The 17050-nt window shown below is 38.8% G+C and overlaps 1 protein-coding gene across 5 annotated transcripts in view; it reads left to right on the top strand.

The window, feature by feature from the left end:
• WWC3 (WWC family member 3) overlaps window positions 1-17050 on the top strand; it is a 99747-nt gene that overhangs the window by 74764 nt on the left and 7933 nt on the right. For 3 of the 5 annotated variants that reach the window (XM_038173030.2, XM_038173031.2, XM_072029560.1), the window contains exons 11-18: window positions 817-1391; window positions 7269-7389; window positions 8112-8186; window positions 9181-9267; window positions 11729-11921; window positions 15270-15437; window positions 16176-16327; window positions 16781-16940. In XM_038173030.2, coding sequence (XP_038028958.2) covers window positions 817-1391; window positions 7269-7389; window positions 8112-8186; window positions 9181-9267; window positions 11729-11921; window positions 15270-15437; window positions 16176-16327; window positions 16781-16940 — 1531 coding nt within the window. The remainder of the gene's footprint in view (window positions 1-816; window positions 1392-7268; window positions 7390-8111; window positions 8187-9180; window positions 9268-11728; window positions 11922-15269; window positions 15438-16175; window positions 16328-16780; window positions 16941-17050) is intronic. The other 2 variants (XM_072029553.1, XM_038173032.2) reach the window with 1 other exon arrangement.

Raw genomic sequence — 17050 nt, 5'->3', positions numbered from 1 at the left:
GTATCCTGATACCTTTTCTAAAGGAAGGGTTTTTGATCCCTGGTGAGATGACAGAATTTCGCCATTTAAATATGAGAACGTGCTAAGACCCACATAGAAGCCCAGAATGTTTTGCATATTCACACTCGCAGCTGCCTTTTTTGGTGCAGCTCTCGGGGATTCCTCAGCTCAACACCATGCCGACATCAAAAGCTCAGTTCCTGCTGTGCCTCGCTTCATCTCTGTCCATCACTTATGCTGTCTTCTCCCTAGCCATCTGAGAATAGTAGAAGAAACTGAAATGGGATTCATACTGAAGTTGTTTTTATTTTGCACTTGAAAAAACTGTAAGGATGAGACTTGTGCAGCACTTTTTTTTTCTGTTAGTGCTGTCTTTCCAAATCCCTTCTTGCTGCTTCTCCCTGATACCTCTGTGATCCATCATTAACACCAATTCAGGCTGGATCATGGTAATCTACTATTCCTGGCTTTATATTGGGTCCACTGATCCAAACCCTCCTCTCTCCTCTTTTCTGCTGCATTATGGCTGGTTGCAAGTTGGAGGAAGGAATAGACCTGTCCTGTTGCTCTCTTTGTCTTCAGGCACGTGGCCCTGATTTGGTTGTCACTTGCACTGTTCCAGTCACGTCTGTGCTTGAGACTAGGGCAAGAAACATGAGTTAGACCCTAAACTGCCAAAACATTTCTCAGTGTCATGTGCTGAATGAATGTAAAACTGCTTATGTTAACTGGGTTGATGTTTTATGTCCACACTGGTGTTTCTGACAGTATTCGAATGGACCTTTTTTTGTTTCCTTTTCCTTTTGCCTCCCTTAGTCTCTCAGCAAGCACCCTCACAATGTCCTCTGGCAGCAGCAGGGGTTCCCTGGCCTCCAGCCGAGGTTCCCTGGCCTCCAGCAGAGGCTCCCTCAGCTCGGTCAGCTTCACGGACATCTACGGCCTCCCGCAGTACGACAAGTCGGACAGCGTTACAGACTACGGGCAGCATTTGCGCTTTGACATCATTCCCTTTGAGTCTCTGACGAAGGACGTGCCATATGTTGATCCCATCGGACACTCGAATTTCAATAAGCAGCGGAGGTCTCTGGATACTCCGCAGTCCCTGGCATCCCTGTCATCACGGTCCTCCTTGTCATCGTTGTCCCCTCCGAGCTCGCCTCTGGACACCCCATTTCTCTCCGCTTCTCGAGATTCTCCGCTGGCTCAGATGTCAGAAGGTTTTGAGGAGATGGCAAGCATAGGAGCCCTGGAAATGCTCAGGGCTCAGTCTGCAGCGCTGGGTGACGATGATACGCAAGGAACAAGTTCATCTCAGATATCTGCTTACGCTGTGGACAGCGAAGGAGTGCGAGAAATGGGCCCACAGCTGACTGCTGTGCAGCCTAGCGGAGGTGAGTTGCTGGACGTGATTCTTTTGTCACTTTGTCATAGAAGATAGCACACAAATCTAATGGTACCACCACAGTAGAGATTGTTTCTCAGTTTCGTTTTACTTACATCAGTTAAAAATTGCATGGTGGATGTTAAATGTTTAAAAAGAAGATGTGAACCTCCTTTGATGTCCCCTAAAATGAAACAAAACCAACAAAAAAAGTTTTGATGTAGGGCAGAGGTGAGAGTAGAGAAGTCTTTGCAAATAGATTTTAAAGCAGTGGTGAATTGGACAGAAGAAAGGGAATGGAAAATGAACTTTCTGTTGGTCTTGGTCAGGAATTGGTAAAACCGCACACGGTTTAATCACTTGTGAGGCCTTGTTTCTGCTCATGTTGCCATTATTCTGTTAATTTCAAGCAATGCAAAACCAGTTGATGGGTTTCATTAAATAAATGAAAATGTGCTGGGGTGGGCAGAAGGTGATGATGCAGCTGTGATAGTGCTTGAAGGCTGTTTGGCTCTGTGCTGGATTCACACCCACCCTGATACCAGATTCGCGTCAGTGAGCTGTGCGATGGAGCAGAAACCACAGTGGCACGGCAGTGTTGAGTTCATGATGGGCTACGCTCATGAGTCAGTGCTTCAGTAACTGAGAAGCATTTTTTGCTGTGGGTATGTGAGGAGCTAGGCATCCACTTGAGTGATTTGTTTTTGTTTTCATCATCTCTGAACCTGTTCTCGGTGATCGCAGAGGAGCTGCCTCAGTTAACCACAGCACACACCGTTAGTTTTCTTTTTGTGCTTCAATGTGAAGTGGATGGACTTATTTCAGCTTGCAGTGGTGGAAGCTTCTGAGGCTCTGTAGATAAGAGTGTGTTGGAATCTTGAATATGAGAGATCAAAAGTGGAAACAGAAACCTTAAAAAATAATAATAAAAGTATTTTCCTGTTTTAATCAATCAGTTGAAGAAAGAGCTGATGTAAAATGAAAAGGAATACTCTTTCCTTGTAATATTTTTTTTTTATGTTGGCATACTTGCATTTCTAATAGAACCATTACAGTAGAGAAAGGCTTTTATAGGATATTTTAATATTGAATGTTGTAATTCACATCCTATGTCTGTATCTGTAATTTTGTGTTAGCAAATGCACATAATACTACACTCAGGGATTGGAGTATCAGGGTTAATATGAAATATAAGCAGGGAATATATCGTTCTACTACATCTTGTTTGTCAAGAGATAATGAAAAGGAACATTGACAGTACATAAGGAAAAAGTTTCAGCTATTTTTAAAAAGAAAAATGTCCCTGCCGTGCTAACAAGCCTGTATTGTTCAAGCAGCATTCGAGCGTAGACTTACCTATTTTCCTTAACGCAACTAACACTGCCAGAAGATACTGCTGCAGAATTCACATTTACTAGACATAAACACGTCTTGGTCCCATATTGCAGTATTCTGACCAAAATAAACAGAATTCCAGAGACCAGCATGTAAGTTTGTGCTTAAATTAGTGCCGTGGAGAGGCTTCCTGAGGCTTTCTTTAAACCTCAGATCAGACCACAGCATGTCTTCACCCATTGTGGTAAGTGAAAACTATGTTAGTAGTTCATTTATAGCTCATGTGTGTTTCCTAGAAGTGAAGGCCTGATCTGTGGGCCTTGGGAGCAATAGGATAAGGGTCAAGGTCCTCTTTCTGTTCTCCTTTTCTCTATTTTCTGTAATGTTCCTGTGCATTTCAGGTTTTTCTAAACATGCCTGTGATACTTCTTTGTCACTACTGTGGTGTCCAGGTTCAGCTCCTAGTTCAGGGTTTACAACTTTTCTCTGCGTACAACATAGAGTGCTTTCTGTTGCTTTTTGAGTGTGTGATTGAAAGGTAGCCAGTTGGTCTTTTTGGAGGTTCTCTTTTTTAAATATTTGGTTTTTAAAACAATTGCTTAGGAAAAATCCATTCAACCATTCTGTTTTTTGGCAGGAATTATGACTACTTTGAGCTTGGTGTTCCCTAGTTGGTGGGCTTGCAGTTATAAAGTAATTGTTTGCAAGTACCAGTTGAACGTTTCAAAGTTACTTTGGTTTTCTACTGTTGAAAAATTTGATGAAGCATCAAACTCATACGCCACTTTGTGAACCCCCAGGTATTTTGGGGGGTTTTGGTTTTCACTAAATTACTATGCTGTATGCTTTGTTGCTGCCACCCTATGGTCTGGTAGCATAATGCAACACTGGAAAAACAGTAAGTGTCATCTCAGACAAATTTTTCACCAGTTCCTCTATCAAATAAAATAGGCAATTTTGCAATTTCTGAGGGTCCCAAGGGTAATGCTCAGTACATTACATATACCTTGCACCGAAGTAGTACTCAAGCATGTTCAAGAGTTCTCCAGGAACTGTATTTCTGATGTTCACTTGCTGATCTGCTGTTTTCTTGTTTTGCACCTTTTTGGGGACATGTTATAAATTTTGTTAGGATGTGTGAATGGAGGGAAGATGCCTGAGGGGTTACATCCATTGTCCTTGCAAAGCTGGAAGTGGAAGGAAACATGTTAAGATAACATTGGACTCTATAATCTCTCTGTATCTTCTTCTCTGTCCTAAAATAATCTTTTGAATGTTAAGTTTCCTTTAATGCCTAAATAATCTCGTTTGCAAAATATTGTCGTGGATCTAAAAGATGATTGATCACTGTGTGCTTTTCATTTTGTCTTGTTTCTCATGCGGCACAACAGAAAAATGCACTGTAAGTGAACCTGAAATTACTTATTGTGCTGGTTTTGCTTGTAATTCCCAGTGTGTTTTTGTGTGTGAAGTGTTTCTTTTCTGAGTTGCATGTGAAGGAAAAAGGAGATGTTGCTACATTTGGTTTTGTTTGATACAGTGCTGTATCTGTTTAATCATTATGGCATAATTAATTTTTTGCTATGTCAACTAAACAATATATTCATGGCTGCAGTTAAATACGTGGAAAAAGTTTTCTGCAAGCTTCAGCTTTATTACATCATTGTAACGCCTGACCGCATCATGGTAGGTAAGGTCTGTTTGTGGCTCTGATTTAGTTTTTATGAGAGTGTATTAGTGCATTTTGAGCTGACATGCAGTATTTGTAGTCTCCTACGCCTGTGAAACATGCTTGAGATTTATTCATGTGTTTTTTTGCTAATGAAATACTGGACACCAAAATTTCCTTTGAAGTTCACTTTTTGAACTCATGACAGCTGAGAAAATTCTTTTCATCAGGCCTGTTTTATGTTTGTCAGGCTTTGGCACCTAGTAGTTCTGGAAATTCAAAACCATATGTTTTGTTCACTGATTTGAAAGGTAATTGTCTATTTTAGAAACTTTATTTTTAAGCAAGTCTTCAGCTTCCTGCATTAGGAGGTCTCTAATTGTGGTAAATCTTGCTCTGTTTAAACTGAAGTCTGCTGCTGCTTCTCTTTCTTTACAAGTTCTTCTTGCTGATTCCTTCTTCTAGTCAAGCCATGTTCTGGCGTTTGCATCTCTCCTGAGCTCTGTGGGATTGTCCAGATGTTATCAGATGCTTCCCTGGCCTGCAGGCAGTGGCCAAATCGTTGTCATGTTCCAACAGAGCTGTAACACGTCAGTTTTTCATGACATTGTGTTGGTGCGTCACGACAGTTTTTCCTTCCAGGCAAATTGGGAACATCAGCCTCCAAAGGAGAGAGTCCATGAGGTCCACTCATACTACAACCTACTCTTTCATCTCCTACATCTGTGCAAAGTGTTCATATAGCAGGGTGAGCCAAAGGCTTATTTATGAAAAGAAGTCATCCTAGTGTAATTTGGTGCAATTAGGGCAAAAAATGTAGACGGACCTGCATATAAAAATTATACATTTTGTCAGCCTTTCTCCAGTGATGCAAAGTGATTGGGGAAACTCTTCCATACTGATAACTGTCCTTACAGAGCACTAGTTTTCATTCTGCTTAACTGGCAGTAACAGCAGTCATGGAGGTTGGCTCACCAAATGAAAAGTTTTTTCAAAAAAATTTAAAGCCACCACTTTGCACAAATGCTGTGGAGGAGAGTATGGTTCAAATGCAGTCTTCTGGTTTTCTGTGTTAGTTGCAACTTGGCTCTCATTTGTGGGGAGGATGACATGAATTATATGGCACAGTGGCACATGCTAGACAATGAAAATGAGATTATGGGAGGGTGGAGGAAGGGATGGCTCTTTCTCCAGATACAGAATCAAATACAGGTTGGGATGTTCTAGTCAGCAGATAGCTGTCCTGCAGAGCTGGAGGTGGCTAAATCCATTGCTGAATTTGGAGGGGAGGGCCACAGGGCTGCGTATTGATCCAGAAGCACAGAGAACTGGCTCTGCAGACATCCAGGAGTCTCAGCTTCGAACAGGGCCCTGTGACTGTTTTGAACATCTTCTGGGGCGTTGTGCTGCTGGTGGCCCGATAGAAAGGTCCTATCTCAAGCTGGTGCAGGACTGCCAGGCTCAGAGCATCCTGCCTGGCAGTCCTGCTGTAGGTTACAGCCAAATGCTCCTATTGACAGCAGCAGCACAGATGTGTTCATTTGAGGGATTTTTATCAAGCTTCAAGGCCTAACGTGCTGCCTGCCTGGGGCTCACGTGGGAGGTTATTCACATCCCATGCAGAGTGAGGGCTCGCTGTCCATCCCTCATCTGGGCGCTGCAGGTGGGGCTCAGGCTGCATGCTGGCACTGTGCTGAAGGAAACTTGCTGGTCAGGTGGCAGAGTTTGGGTGCTTAAAATGCCTTAAGATAATACGTAACAGAGGTACTTGAATTGTAACTGAGAGTAAGACACCTCTTGTCAGTAGTGGTAGTAAGCTGGAAACATCAGCATATGCTTGCTTCTAGCGTGATGTGCACCGCGCTGCTGTCACTCCAAACGCAGTCTGCTAAAACTTCAAGTACTTCCAGGATGTCTGTTTGAGATCATGAGCATGGGTAGAAGTAAATGTGATGCTTTCCCCACTTCTGAAGTGTCCCCTCTTTGTCGTTGCTTTTCTGCTTGGAGGACAAACATTAAGCCTTAAGCAAAAGAGGGTGAAAAGGTGGTAAAAGACACTGCCCTAAGTGCATTTAATGGTTCTCTCTAGGACATGAAAGAATTAAAGTCGACCTTTCATCAAGGTGTTGAAATCTTACTTGTGCAGTTCTTAAGCATTATCACTTGTGCACATACCTTGAAGAATTTGTACCTTCTATACCTGCTTACATTTGCAAAACGCGATGTGTAATGTCACTTAGCACATGAAAGGGATTGAAGCCCTGTTAATGGTGTTGCTGGTGGTTCAGGGAAAAGGTGTAAAAGGGGGTTGACTACTCCTTCCCCCTGCCAAAGTTATTCAAAAGTATTAAAGAATTTGAAAAAACAGCAGTCAGTGAGATGGAAAGTGCCTCTCAGGCTGTAAATAAAAGCTGCTATTATGAGATGGTATAAACAGTATGCTTTGAAACTTCATATTAGGAAGCCAATGACAACAAAACCTTACTTTGTTATCTGATAACTTCTTAAAAGAATTAGTCTCTGTTTATTTTAAAACTATTGTATGTTCAGTAGGTAAATCTTAGAAGTTTAGGATGCCATGTGTACATATGCTGAATAAATGTTCTTCCCAGGAGTGATTATTCCACTAGAAGAGCACTGTAATAACAACGAGATTGGCTTATGTCATAGAGAAATTAGCCACAAACTTCCTTCCTTAATTCTTCCACAGAAAATCTCTGGTCCATTGTATCCTAGTCTTTTAATTTAAAGTCAGATGACAAAGCAATGCATTGCATTTGTTCCAACTTTTTTGGGACTCGTTTTGATATGATAGATGTTTCTTATTTAGTTGTTAAGAGATTACTTTGAGCTGATATTGTCTCTCTTTTTTTTCCATGATAGCTGTAACTCTGCGAGGAGACAGTGGTCGAAGATCGGAGAGGAGAGCCAGGCGAGTTTCAGCATGTCTCTCAGATCATTCACTGGCTAGTGACAGTGGCGTGTTTGAAGCTTTAAGCAAAAGGTCAGGTGTATAAATGCTTAGTAAGCTGGAAATATTCCTGTTCTGCCACACGGTCTGAAAGAATTGACTGTAAATTTCTGAATATGCTTTCAAAATAGATGATTCCAAGTATCATAAGAATATTAGATTGTACATATTCGACCAAAGAAGCTTTTTACATGCAGTTCCACTGTCATCCTCACAGTTGTCCCTTTTACTTCATTTTCTCTAATATTTTAGCACCCAATACTTCTCCCTTGAAAGAGTTTTCTCATTTGTTAGTTGTAAATCAGTATTTTTATTTCAACCATCTATAACAAAATGAAAATATACTGAGTAAGACATAGAGTTCTGGGAAGCATATGATTAAAAGTGTAAGTTTTCCTACGATGAAAGGAAAAAATACATGGATTGCTGAAAATCTAAACATGGATAGGTTGGACAAGTTGTTGAAGGAGGGTAAAGATATTTTATACAGTTCTAAATTAGTAAGCAGTAACTGAGAAGAAGTTAAGGTGTTGATGATTCTAAAGAGAAACTAACATAAGCATTTTGAAAGTGTTATTCTAAAAGCTTAATTTCTTAAATTGCTGCTTCTGTTCTGTGTGTTTTTAAATAGGTATCTCAGTCCCTCCTGTACCAAACAGTTGCTTATATCGACAGATCACAGAATAAACGTTGAATTCATTATGTTCTAACAGCATAGGTCATCATGTAGTTTACAGTACTTTCTGTTTGTGCAGGAATGAAGATATGGAAGAGCCTGTTTATGTTGATATTGCCAGTAATGAAGATCCACAAATACATGTTGGATTTCTGTAAGTAGTGCTACTTTACTTTATCCATGTCAGTTCAACAGACATTGCTCACTAGTTTTCTTCGTTCTGGTTTTAAGCTTCTTAATAAACTGGACCACTGGATAGCTTTAAGAAGCTTTTGAACTGAAAGCCAAAGTCTAGTGGATGTACAGGACAGTCAACATGCCACTTCCTGCTGGGGATGTGTCCCAACCACTGTTCATTTGGTGTCCTTTAAATGCTGGCTGGTGAAAGGACTTTTGTTACTTCTTCCAGTAGCATTTTCATTGTGAGTATGGTTGTAAGGATACATCTCAGTGTGTGAGATCTGACATTTTCCAGATAAATGAGGATCTGGAAGAAGAGAAGGTGAAGAGAGATAAAAATAAAGCTCCCAAATACAGCTTTGAAATCCTGTGCCTAGGACAAACTATTGTTAGTAGTGGGAGTACTGCGTGGAAGAGCAGATTATAGCAGTGCAAGACAGGTTTTCCTGGCTTAGACAGACCTCCAGAATCTTCTCTACCCTTGGGAAAAAATAATTCCCAAGGCTGCTGGCAGTTTTCAAATTTCAACAAGTTGTGATAGTTCTATTTCAAAATCCATACTGGTATGGAAGATAAGAATATATATATATTTTTTTTTTATTTTCATTAATCCAATGCAGACTGACTGGCTTAGTGTAACTGATATGTCACTCACATACGTATGCATCTGGTATAAGAGTTTAAAACATGGAATCTATTTTCACTACGAAGAGTCACACTAGGGAATATCTTTTTGAATTGAATAATGTTTAATTCCCATAGTTGTGATAAATTTGTTACTGTAGCTAATCTTTTATGGTTCTGAGTGTGGTATCTTTAAATGCTTTTGATTCAAACTGATTTCTGTTAGAGCTTCATTTAACTGAAAAAGGTGCTTTTGCTTTCTTAAAATCTTCCGAATCTTTCACCTGTATTTCTTAGGGAAAGTATTGATGCTTGGTGACTAACACCAGAAATTTATTTTCCAGGCATGACAGTGGAAGCGAATGTCTCTTAGTCCATGTATTACAGCTGAAGAACTTCTCTAGCCTAGTTGTTAAAGAAAACTGCAAAATGTAAGCATACTTTACACCAAAAACCTGATCGTTGCTTATCTTGTGCAGTAATCTTAAGTGCTATAAATTTGTTTACTTCATGCAAAATTAAGCCATTACTCAGGTATAAGCTAGCATGTTCTAGTTTATGTGGGGAAAGGGTTCATTTTGTGGACACAAGGCATCCTTTTTATGGAACCTCTCTCTGTCCTAGTTAGTGGTGAGGTAGCAAATGTAGTCTCTAATGACACATTTTCTTGTGCTGATTATTTACAGGAAAAATAATTCAAAAACATAAAAATCATTCTTCTATCACTGCATGCATTCTGGCCAAAGAAAATAAACAATGTTTTGCTTTATTCCAGGAATATTATTTCCTGTAAAACTTCTCTACAGGTTATCTGTGATGTGTCCCAGAATAAGCTTAGTGTAACTTTCTTAAATAGCTAATGTAACATACATAGTAATCAGTAAGAAAAAAAAAGTTTTTTGACAAAAAACCCTGCTTTTATCTACTTTTTATATTTATTTATAATAATAAATATCAAAATAGGACAACTGCAAGTTTTTGTGGCTGTGCCAATTCTCCTGGAGTATCTATGAAACACCTTCCAAAATAATTTTAACATAACAACTAGCTGAGAATCAGTACAAACAACCATATTTTTATTTTTTTTAACTTCTGGCTGCCTGTGGTAATGCTTCAAATTACGTATCGCATCATGTAGAATATTGTTTTGTTTGTTTAGTGGTTCTTAAACAGTGGCAATGTTGCTGTAAAACGCAGTCTGATGTAGTCATATGTGTCTTAATAGATTTTAAAGAAATATGAAAATTGTTGATCTTTATCTCAGAGAAGTTGTTTGAAAACTGGAAAATGGAGGTGTGGCAATATTGTTGTGTTGTAAAATAGCCCACTAAGTGGGAGCTGTTCAACTAATGTGCATTTTGCTGAATGAGTTGGTCTTTGTTCAGAAAGTTGACCTTGCAAACCCTGCAAACCTCTAGTGGAACCTTTTCATGTAGGTCAATGCATTAGTGGCAGGCTTTTGCTTTGTTTTCAATATTGGTACAAGGGCATCGTAGAGAGAAAAAATGTGAGTAGTGCTCAACCATGTTTCCTTGTGATTAGAAAAAAAAAAATACACAAAAAAAAGGCATCTAAATAAAAGCAAATGTAGTCACCAAGGAAAAGAATGACTCCAGAGGATTCATTGGACACTTGTCATCAAGGCAACCAAGCCTCTAAGTGACACTAAAAAAGGCACTTCTGTTCCTTCTTAGTTAGCTGCTTAGGCTGGAATCTATAAATTGTGTGGCTGCAGGGTAAATCAGTTACTTGACTGACTTGAAAAAAAAAAAAAGTTAATCTTGGCAAGACTAGAAGAAAGTTTTAGCTGGTCTAATGAGTTCCTCCATGCTTCTGTATGTTCACTGAATCTGAATTACTGGGGTGGCACTGGGGAGGCTACCTGCAGCAGGTGGTGAGCAGAGCAGCTGGTTCACTCCCTTTTTACAGCATGGGCCAGTTTAGCTAACTGGTGCTCCATGCTCCAGTGCTATGACTCCATCATAGTGAGCTCTTCCAATTGTCCTCTAACCACTTCCTTGTCTGCCACTGTCTCTTGTGGTGGCATAGGAGTACAGGCAGTGGTGTAGTCAATTACGGTGAGCCTCTGAGCTGGATTTTTTTTTTTTAAATGAGCTGTTTTTTTCTAGGTTACCTTTTTAACCCAGATGAGTTTTCTAGCCTGGTTCACAATGCAGTTGCATGAACTGGCACAAGGGAAGGTATAGCAAGAGATGTGGTATATTGCAGGGGCTAGGCAGAACGTAGAAGCACTTCTTCAAGTAGGTATGTTCCCTTCTGTCAGGTTAAAATGGTTGTGGATTTTGATTTTGGCTTGGAGTCCAAAATGAGATGGTATCAGATGTATATATTTTTTTAAGATGGCAAATCTTAAAAAATCTTAATCTTTGCCGTCCTTTTGTGCTGAATTTCTCAAGGGAGGGGGCGAGGGGGTTAAAGGGGCTTAGTGGATGTAGGGAAGAAATGGAGGGGCAATTCAGTTGCTTAAACATAGGCATATGTTTCCACTTGAAATGTCATAGCGTAGCACCTGGCCTCCAGCTGCTGCTGCTCAAGAAGGCTGTAGTTCTCCTGTAGATTCTATGTCATACTTGCAAGCCCCATGTAGATGCCTTAGATACCTCAGGGCATCTCAAGTGGCACTTGGTGCCTGTGCTTAAGCACCAACTTAGAAAAAAGTGGGGTTTAGTTAGACAAAGATGGGGTTTCCAAATCAGTTTTGCTCTTCTGTGTTAAGAATACAAAGCAAATTCCTGTAGCAAAGAGATCCCGAAGTAGATCCTTAATACAGAAGTTACACTGATGATTTTGCTTAGCTTAACTTTCAGAAGTGAGAAGTACCTGAAGATAGCTTTCTTTGAACTATGCTATTTGTCTGTTTTGCTGTTCCAGTCACGTGAGAGTTTATTTGCCACCGCTTGAGTCAGGCACACCGACCACTTACTGCTCTAGAGCTTTGGAATTCCAAACTCCGTTAATATTTAATGAAGTTTTCAGAATCCCTGTGCATTCAAGTGTTTTGAAATTAAAATCACTGCAGCTGTATATCTGCTCAGTTGACCATCAGCAACAAGAAGAACTACTGGTAAGTGGCCCTTTGGTCCTTTTTTTTTTTTTTTTTTAAAGCTTCATGATATGGGAAATAAAGATTTGGAAGTAATTAGCAAAATTACCAGAGGTTGATAATTGGAGCATTTTAAGCAGCATTGAAATTACCGTTATCTGTGCTATTAATATAACTGTTACATTGCAGAGCCATATTTAAAACTGATACAATATTTATATTAATTGCTGTGGGATTTAGTAGATAAGGAGTGTCTTTAATGCATTTTTTTTTAAAACAAATTTCTGCTTTGGGGAAAGCTGAAAAATCTGCAGTTGCTAAATGTTAGTGCAAGAGGAACACATTGAAAAAGTTAAACGTTTTCCCAAAGACTTCATCTGACAGATTTCAGGCTACAGTGTGCTCAAGACTTCCGTTTCTGCATGGCACTATAATGCATGCGCAATGAGTCTATATCTGCAAAACAATTTTCTAATAAAAAAGATAGCCCATTGTTGCTGTGGTTTGAGAAGACTAAACTTGCAGAGTAATAGTGATCCAGGCTAACTTCTGTTATTTTATTTTAAACTGTTTGAGGCATCTAATGTAGATGCATTCAAATAGGTATAACATTGCTTAAATAGGTTACACGTTAACTGTGTTAACTTTAGATGTGTTAAATGTCAACTTTGTTTATTTTCAAATGTAAATATGCTTAAATTAATCTACATTGGGTCTGATATTTTGAAGTCATTGGGCTGGCATTTTAGTGAGGGGTTTGAATGGGGTAGTTAATTTTTTTAAAGCCTGTAGACATAGTTAAGAGGTACAAGCATCTCAGTGTCATCCTAGACAATGGATAAGAGGTGTTTATTTGAACAAAACAGGTCAAGAATGTATGTTAGTTAGTCTACCTTTCAAACTAGATACCATGTTAGATAAACAGTGGCCTTAATGTTGACAGAAGTAGACCCAAGGGCTTGTCCGCAGCTGGATGTTTGATCATTTTTACTGCTGCAACCTAATTAAGGAGAAAGCATCTCAAGAATGGCCTGGATATATTGGTATAAATTGCTTTATATTGGTATAGTCTGTTCCTCTGAGAGGCTAAATAGCCGTTTCAGTGTAAAGCATCTGTATATTGACACAAGCACATCTAAGTTTAGGATGCTTTTATTTTAACTGCTGCTACTGAATTAGCAAAAAATGATAGGCTTTCAGAACGTCTTCAGGATTTTTTTATCCTTTATAATCAGCATACTTTTGTCAGAAATATCTGTCTACAGTAGTAGGTAACATATACTTAAGGATAAGGTAACAGTACTACTTAAAAAGAGAGAAACAGTGCCATGGACCTTCAGGTAAGCGCATTGAAGTCTATATTTAAATATACTGCTTGTTGCCCTCTTGCTGTAAGTTGAAAAATAAACATATTATTGAATTAAGAATTCATTTATTTGGAACTGTTGTTATGGCCTCTGTAATTGTCTTTCAAAATCTCCACAATTTTTTGTCTGTTTGATTGAATGTTTTTGAAGTTCTTGATGACCAATTTCTTTTAATTAGATTATGCCAATATATAGCTTTCCTAAATGCAGGGGTCAGGCTGGAGTGTATCCTAAGTTAAACAAATGACTGTATATAACAGGGAAGAAGAAAAAATGAAGTAAAAAATTCTGGCAAATAGTTCTAAACTTCACTTACATAGGGAAGTAAATCTACTGAACTCGTGTGTCTTTCAGTTCCCTCAATCCACATATGCCCTGCCTTGATGAAAGATCCTACTGGTTTACTATAGCTCTTCAAACCTGGTTCTTTAGGTTGGCGTATTACTTCCCTGGTGGCCTCATCAATGTTGAGATAAGGGAGTTGTTATTTTCCACAATTAGCACATATTGCTCATGTTAAAACTTCAAAGAAATGCCTTTCCTTGCAATAACATGGCTTTGCAGTTTCTGGTCTTTTGTGGCCTTGACCAACCTGTTACTCCCCAGGTCTTAATTTGAACTCCTCTTCAGTGTAATATTTGTCTTTTAGCATTTTGTCTTTTTATTTTAGAACATCTGTCCCATTTTTCAACACCATATAAAATTCTCATAAATTTTACAGTCCCCCTGTTAGTCATCACCAAGAGATTTGTAAGTCCTTTTACTGTTCTGCTATCCAAGCTGTTAGCAAATACATCAGAACAGGTACATGACAGACCCATCGTGACTTCCTCCTTGTTATAAGCAAGCTCCAAATCTTAAGGTGAATATAAAATATTTATTAGTCCTATCAGTACTAATCGCCATCAAAACAAATTAAAAATTATTTTCTACTCAAGCAGTAATCTGCTTTGTAGCAATAACTTCTTTGTCATGCCTTTTTAGCTTATGAATAAATACGGTGTATAGGGCAGTGCGAGACATCTTAAAGTTGAAGGATATTTTCAATGTCTGTAACAGAGGAAAACAGATTTTCCCTTTACCCCCCAAAACAAACCCAGCATTTCTTAAATGCTATCCAACTCTGATATAAAAGTGTGTTAGATGTTTTTCATTTACTGTGTCAGAAGAAGTAGATAACTAGTAGACATCTCTGTTTGCTATAATAAAGGAAAGGTATTTCTGTTTGGAGCATCCAGTATGCTGATATAAAATGACATTCTTAATAATATGCTGTGTCCCAATATGCCATTCTGTTGTTAGTCTCAAAAAATCCATTCCCCCGTTGTTCTTTGTACACCTGTTTAAACAGAGCCGCAGGGAACATTCATTTAGGTCAACACGGCTCAGAAATTTCTTATGTGAACACCGTTTGATATAGTAGGCTTACTTTAAAGTTGGGAATTCTTTTTAGTGGGAAGCCTCAATTAATTGTAAAGATAGCTTGGAAAGTGGAAAAATGAGATTATGGTCTGCTTGATGAACTTACTATATAAACAGGGAAAAAAAAATGTTTTATATGACATGTTTTCCCCCTTTGGAGGATGCCTTTGATGACTAGGGAACTGAAAGATATCTCAGAATATAGTTCTGTCAAAGGAAAATAGGTTAACTAAAGTAATATTGTTTTAATAATGCTAATTTAAGCAACTGCAGAAAACAGACATGTAATTGAGAGCTTTTAAAATAAAATATTAAGAACTGATGGTGTTAGTCATACTACATCAGTCATAGTAAGTTTGCTTTTCAGTTTCAAAAATTTAATACCCACTCTGATCCTTTCAGGTAGTAAGCAAGAGACAAGAAATTCAGTATCTTAGACAATGTATTTTTTTCACATTATAAATGCATTTATAAAAGCCTTTTTTTCCCCATTATAAATGAGATACTCCTTAAATGACAAGATATCTATCCTGCTGTGTGTGTTTATCTTATCGTGGTGAATATGTTTTGTTGTTTACAGGGTATTGCTCAGATAAACCTGAGTGATTTGGAGAGTTCTGGTGAGATGCAGCTTCACTGGTATTCTGTTCAGATCTTCACTGGTTCAGACCCCCAGAGAGCAAAGAATAAAAACCAGTGTGAAGAAAATATTCCCCGGTCTTCTGGAAATGTAACTACAGTTAAAACGGTATGGATCGGAAAAAGTGATTTGTTTACTTCATTTGACCTGTTGGGTGGTTGGTTGCATCTGATCTTATCTTGGATACAGTTTGTTTGTGAGATGCAGAGAAGATTAATTGAACTCTTGTAGCAAGAACTGGAATATAAAAAAATAATTAAAAGCCATGTCTGGACAGGTGCTTGAAATATTACTTGTATGTTTGTATGCACGCCTCCAGTTCAACTGACTAAAACTCATTAAAAAAATCTACCACTACACTGGAGGAGGCTGCCAAGAAAGGTTGTGCAGTTTCCATCCCTGGAGGTTTTTCAGCATGCCACTTAGCCCTGGGCAACTTGGTATAATTCTGAAGCTGTCCCCATTTTGAGCAGCATGTCAGACTAGGTGACTTCCAGAGATCTCTTCTCACCTAATTTACTGGATGATGCTGCACTGCGTGTTAAAGTCACCCAATCCACAAATGGCTTTGACTCAACTTTTTGGATTCTGAACTGCTGTGCGATATAACTGTAAAGCATTCACTTTCTGTTTCTGTGTTCACTTTCTAACATTTTCTTTTAAAAGTTGCATTCATGGGACACCAAGTACTTCTTGATTATTGAGATTCAGGACAGACTTTAATTTTTTTTTAGGAACATACATGTACAAGGACCATGGTTGTATTTTGTTTTCTCTGAATACTATACATTGAATACAAAGGCTTGTTCAAATGGATTTGTCTGAAGTCAAATTGTTACCTTCTAGGATGCAGTGACAGCCCTGTTAGCCAGGACCACTGCCCAGCTGGAAGCAGTTGAGAGAGAGTTGGCAGAAGAGAGAGTGAAACTGGAGTACACCGAGGAGGAAATCCTGGAGATGGAAAGAAAGGAAGACCAGGCAGAAGCTATATCAGAACGGTAAAAATAGTAGCTCAAATACCTCATCAAACAGCCAAGTACTATTTACACTGTAATTATGCTCTGAAATACAGCAGGAGAAAGAGCAGATCCTTATGTTGAGATCTGTTCCCTGTTAGTGTTATGGGTATAAAATTGTTTTATCATGTGATGATGTGCAAACAGGAAAAAGCTTCATTTGAATAGCTAGCTGAGTTTATAGGACTTGGAATGTGGGGAGTGGGAAAACATTTCTTTTGGATCAAACATAAGCTTCATTAGGGAGGCAACTGTAATTTGTGCATCTGCAGAAATGCAAGTGGGATGTGTTCTCCCTTTGTAAATTTTGTATTTCTATTGCAGAAATAATACTCTAAAATGGTAAACTGACCTGGATAATGAAATATACAAATAGAATTCATAACTTTTTTTTTTTTTAATACCTACAAAATCCTTGTAATGTTCTAACTTCAGGAGTTGGCAAGCAGAATCTGTTGACAGTGGATGCAGTAATTGCACCCAGACTAGTCCTCCTTATCCGGAGCCATTTTGCGGGGATTCGTTAGCTGGACACATGTTTGCAACTCCAGCAGGCCAGTACAGTTCTGGAAAAATCCAGCCTCCACCACTAAAGGTAATGAGAAAAGACACTGCAGTATGGAAACTGCCACGATGCCTGGCGCACACAGTATGTGTTACTGCTGCTTGTTGAGTTTGAGTTCAAACTGATAGGGAGAGAATAGA

Source organism: Anas platyrhynchos, chromosome 1 (genome assembly GCF_047663525.1).
Source record: "Anas platyrhynchos isolate ZD024472 breed Pekin duck chromosome 1, IASCAAS_PekinDuck_T2T, whole genome shotgun sequence".
NCBI lineage: Eukaryota > Metazoa > Chordata > Aves > Anseriformes > Anatidae > Anas > Anas platyrhynchos.
Note: the sequence above shows the minus strand (reverse complement) of the source record. Positions and strands in the feature narration are given on the sequence as shown.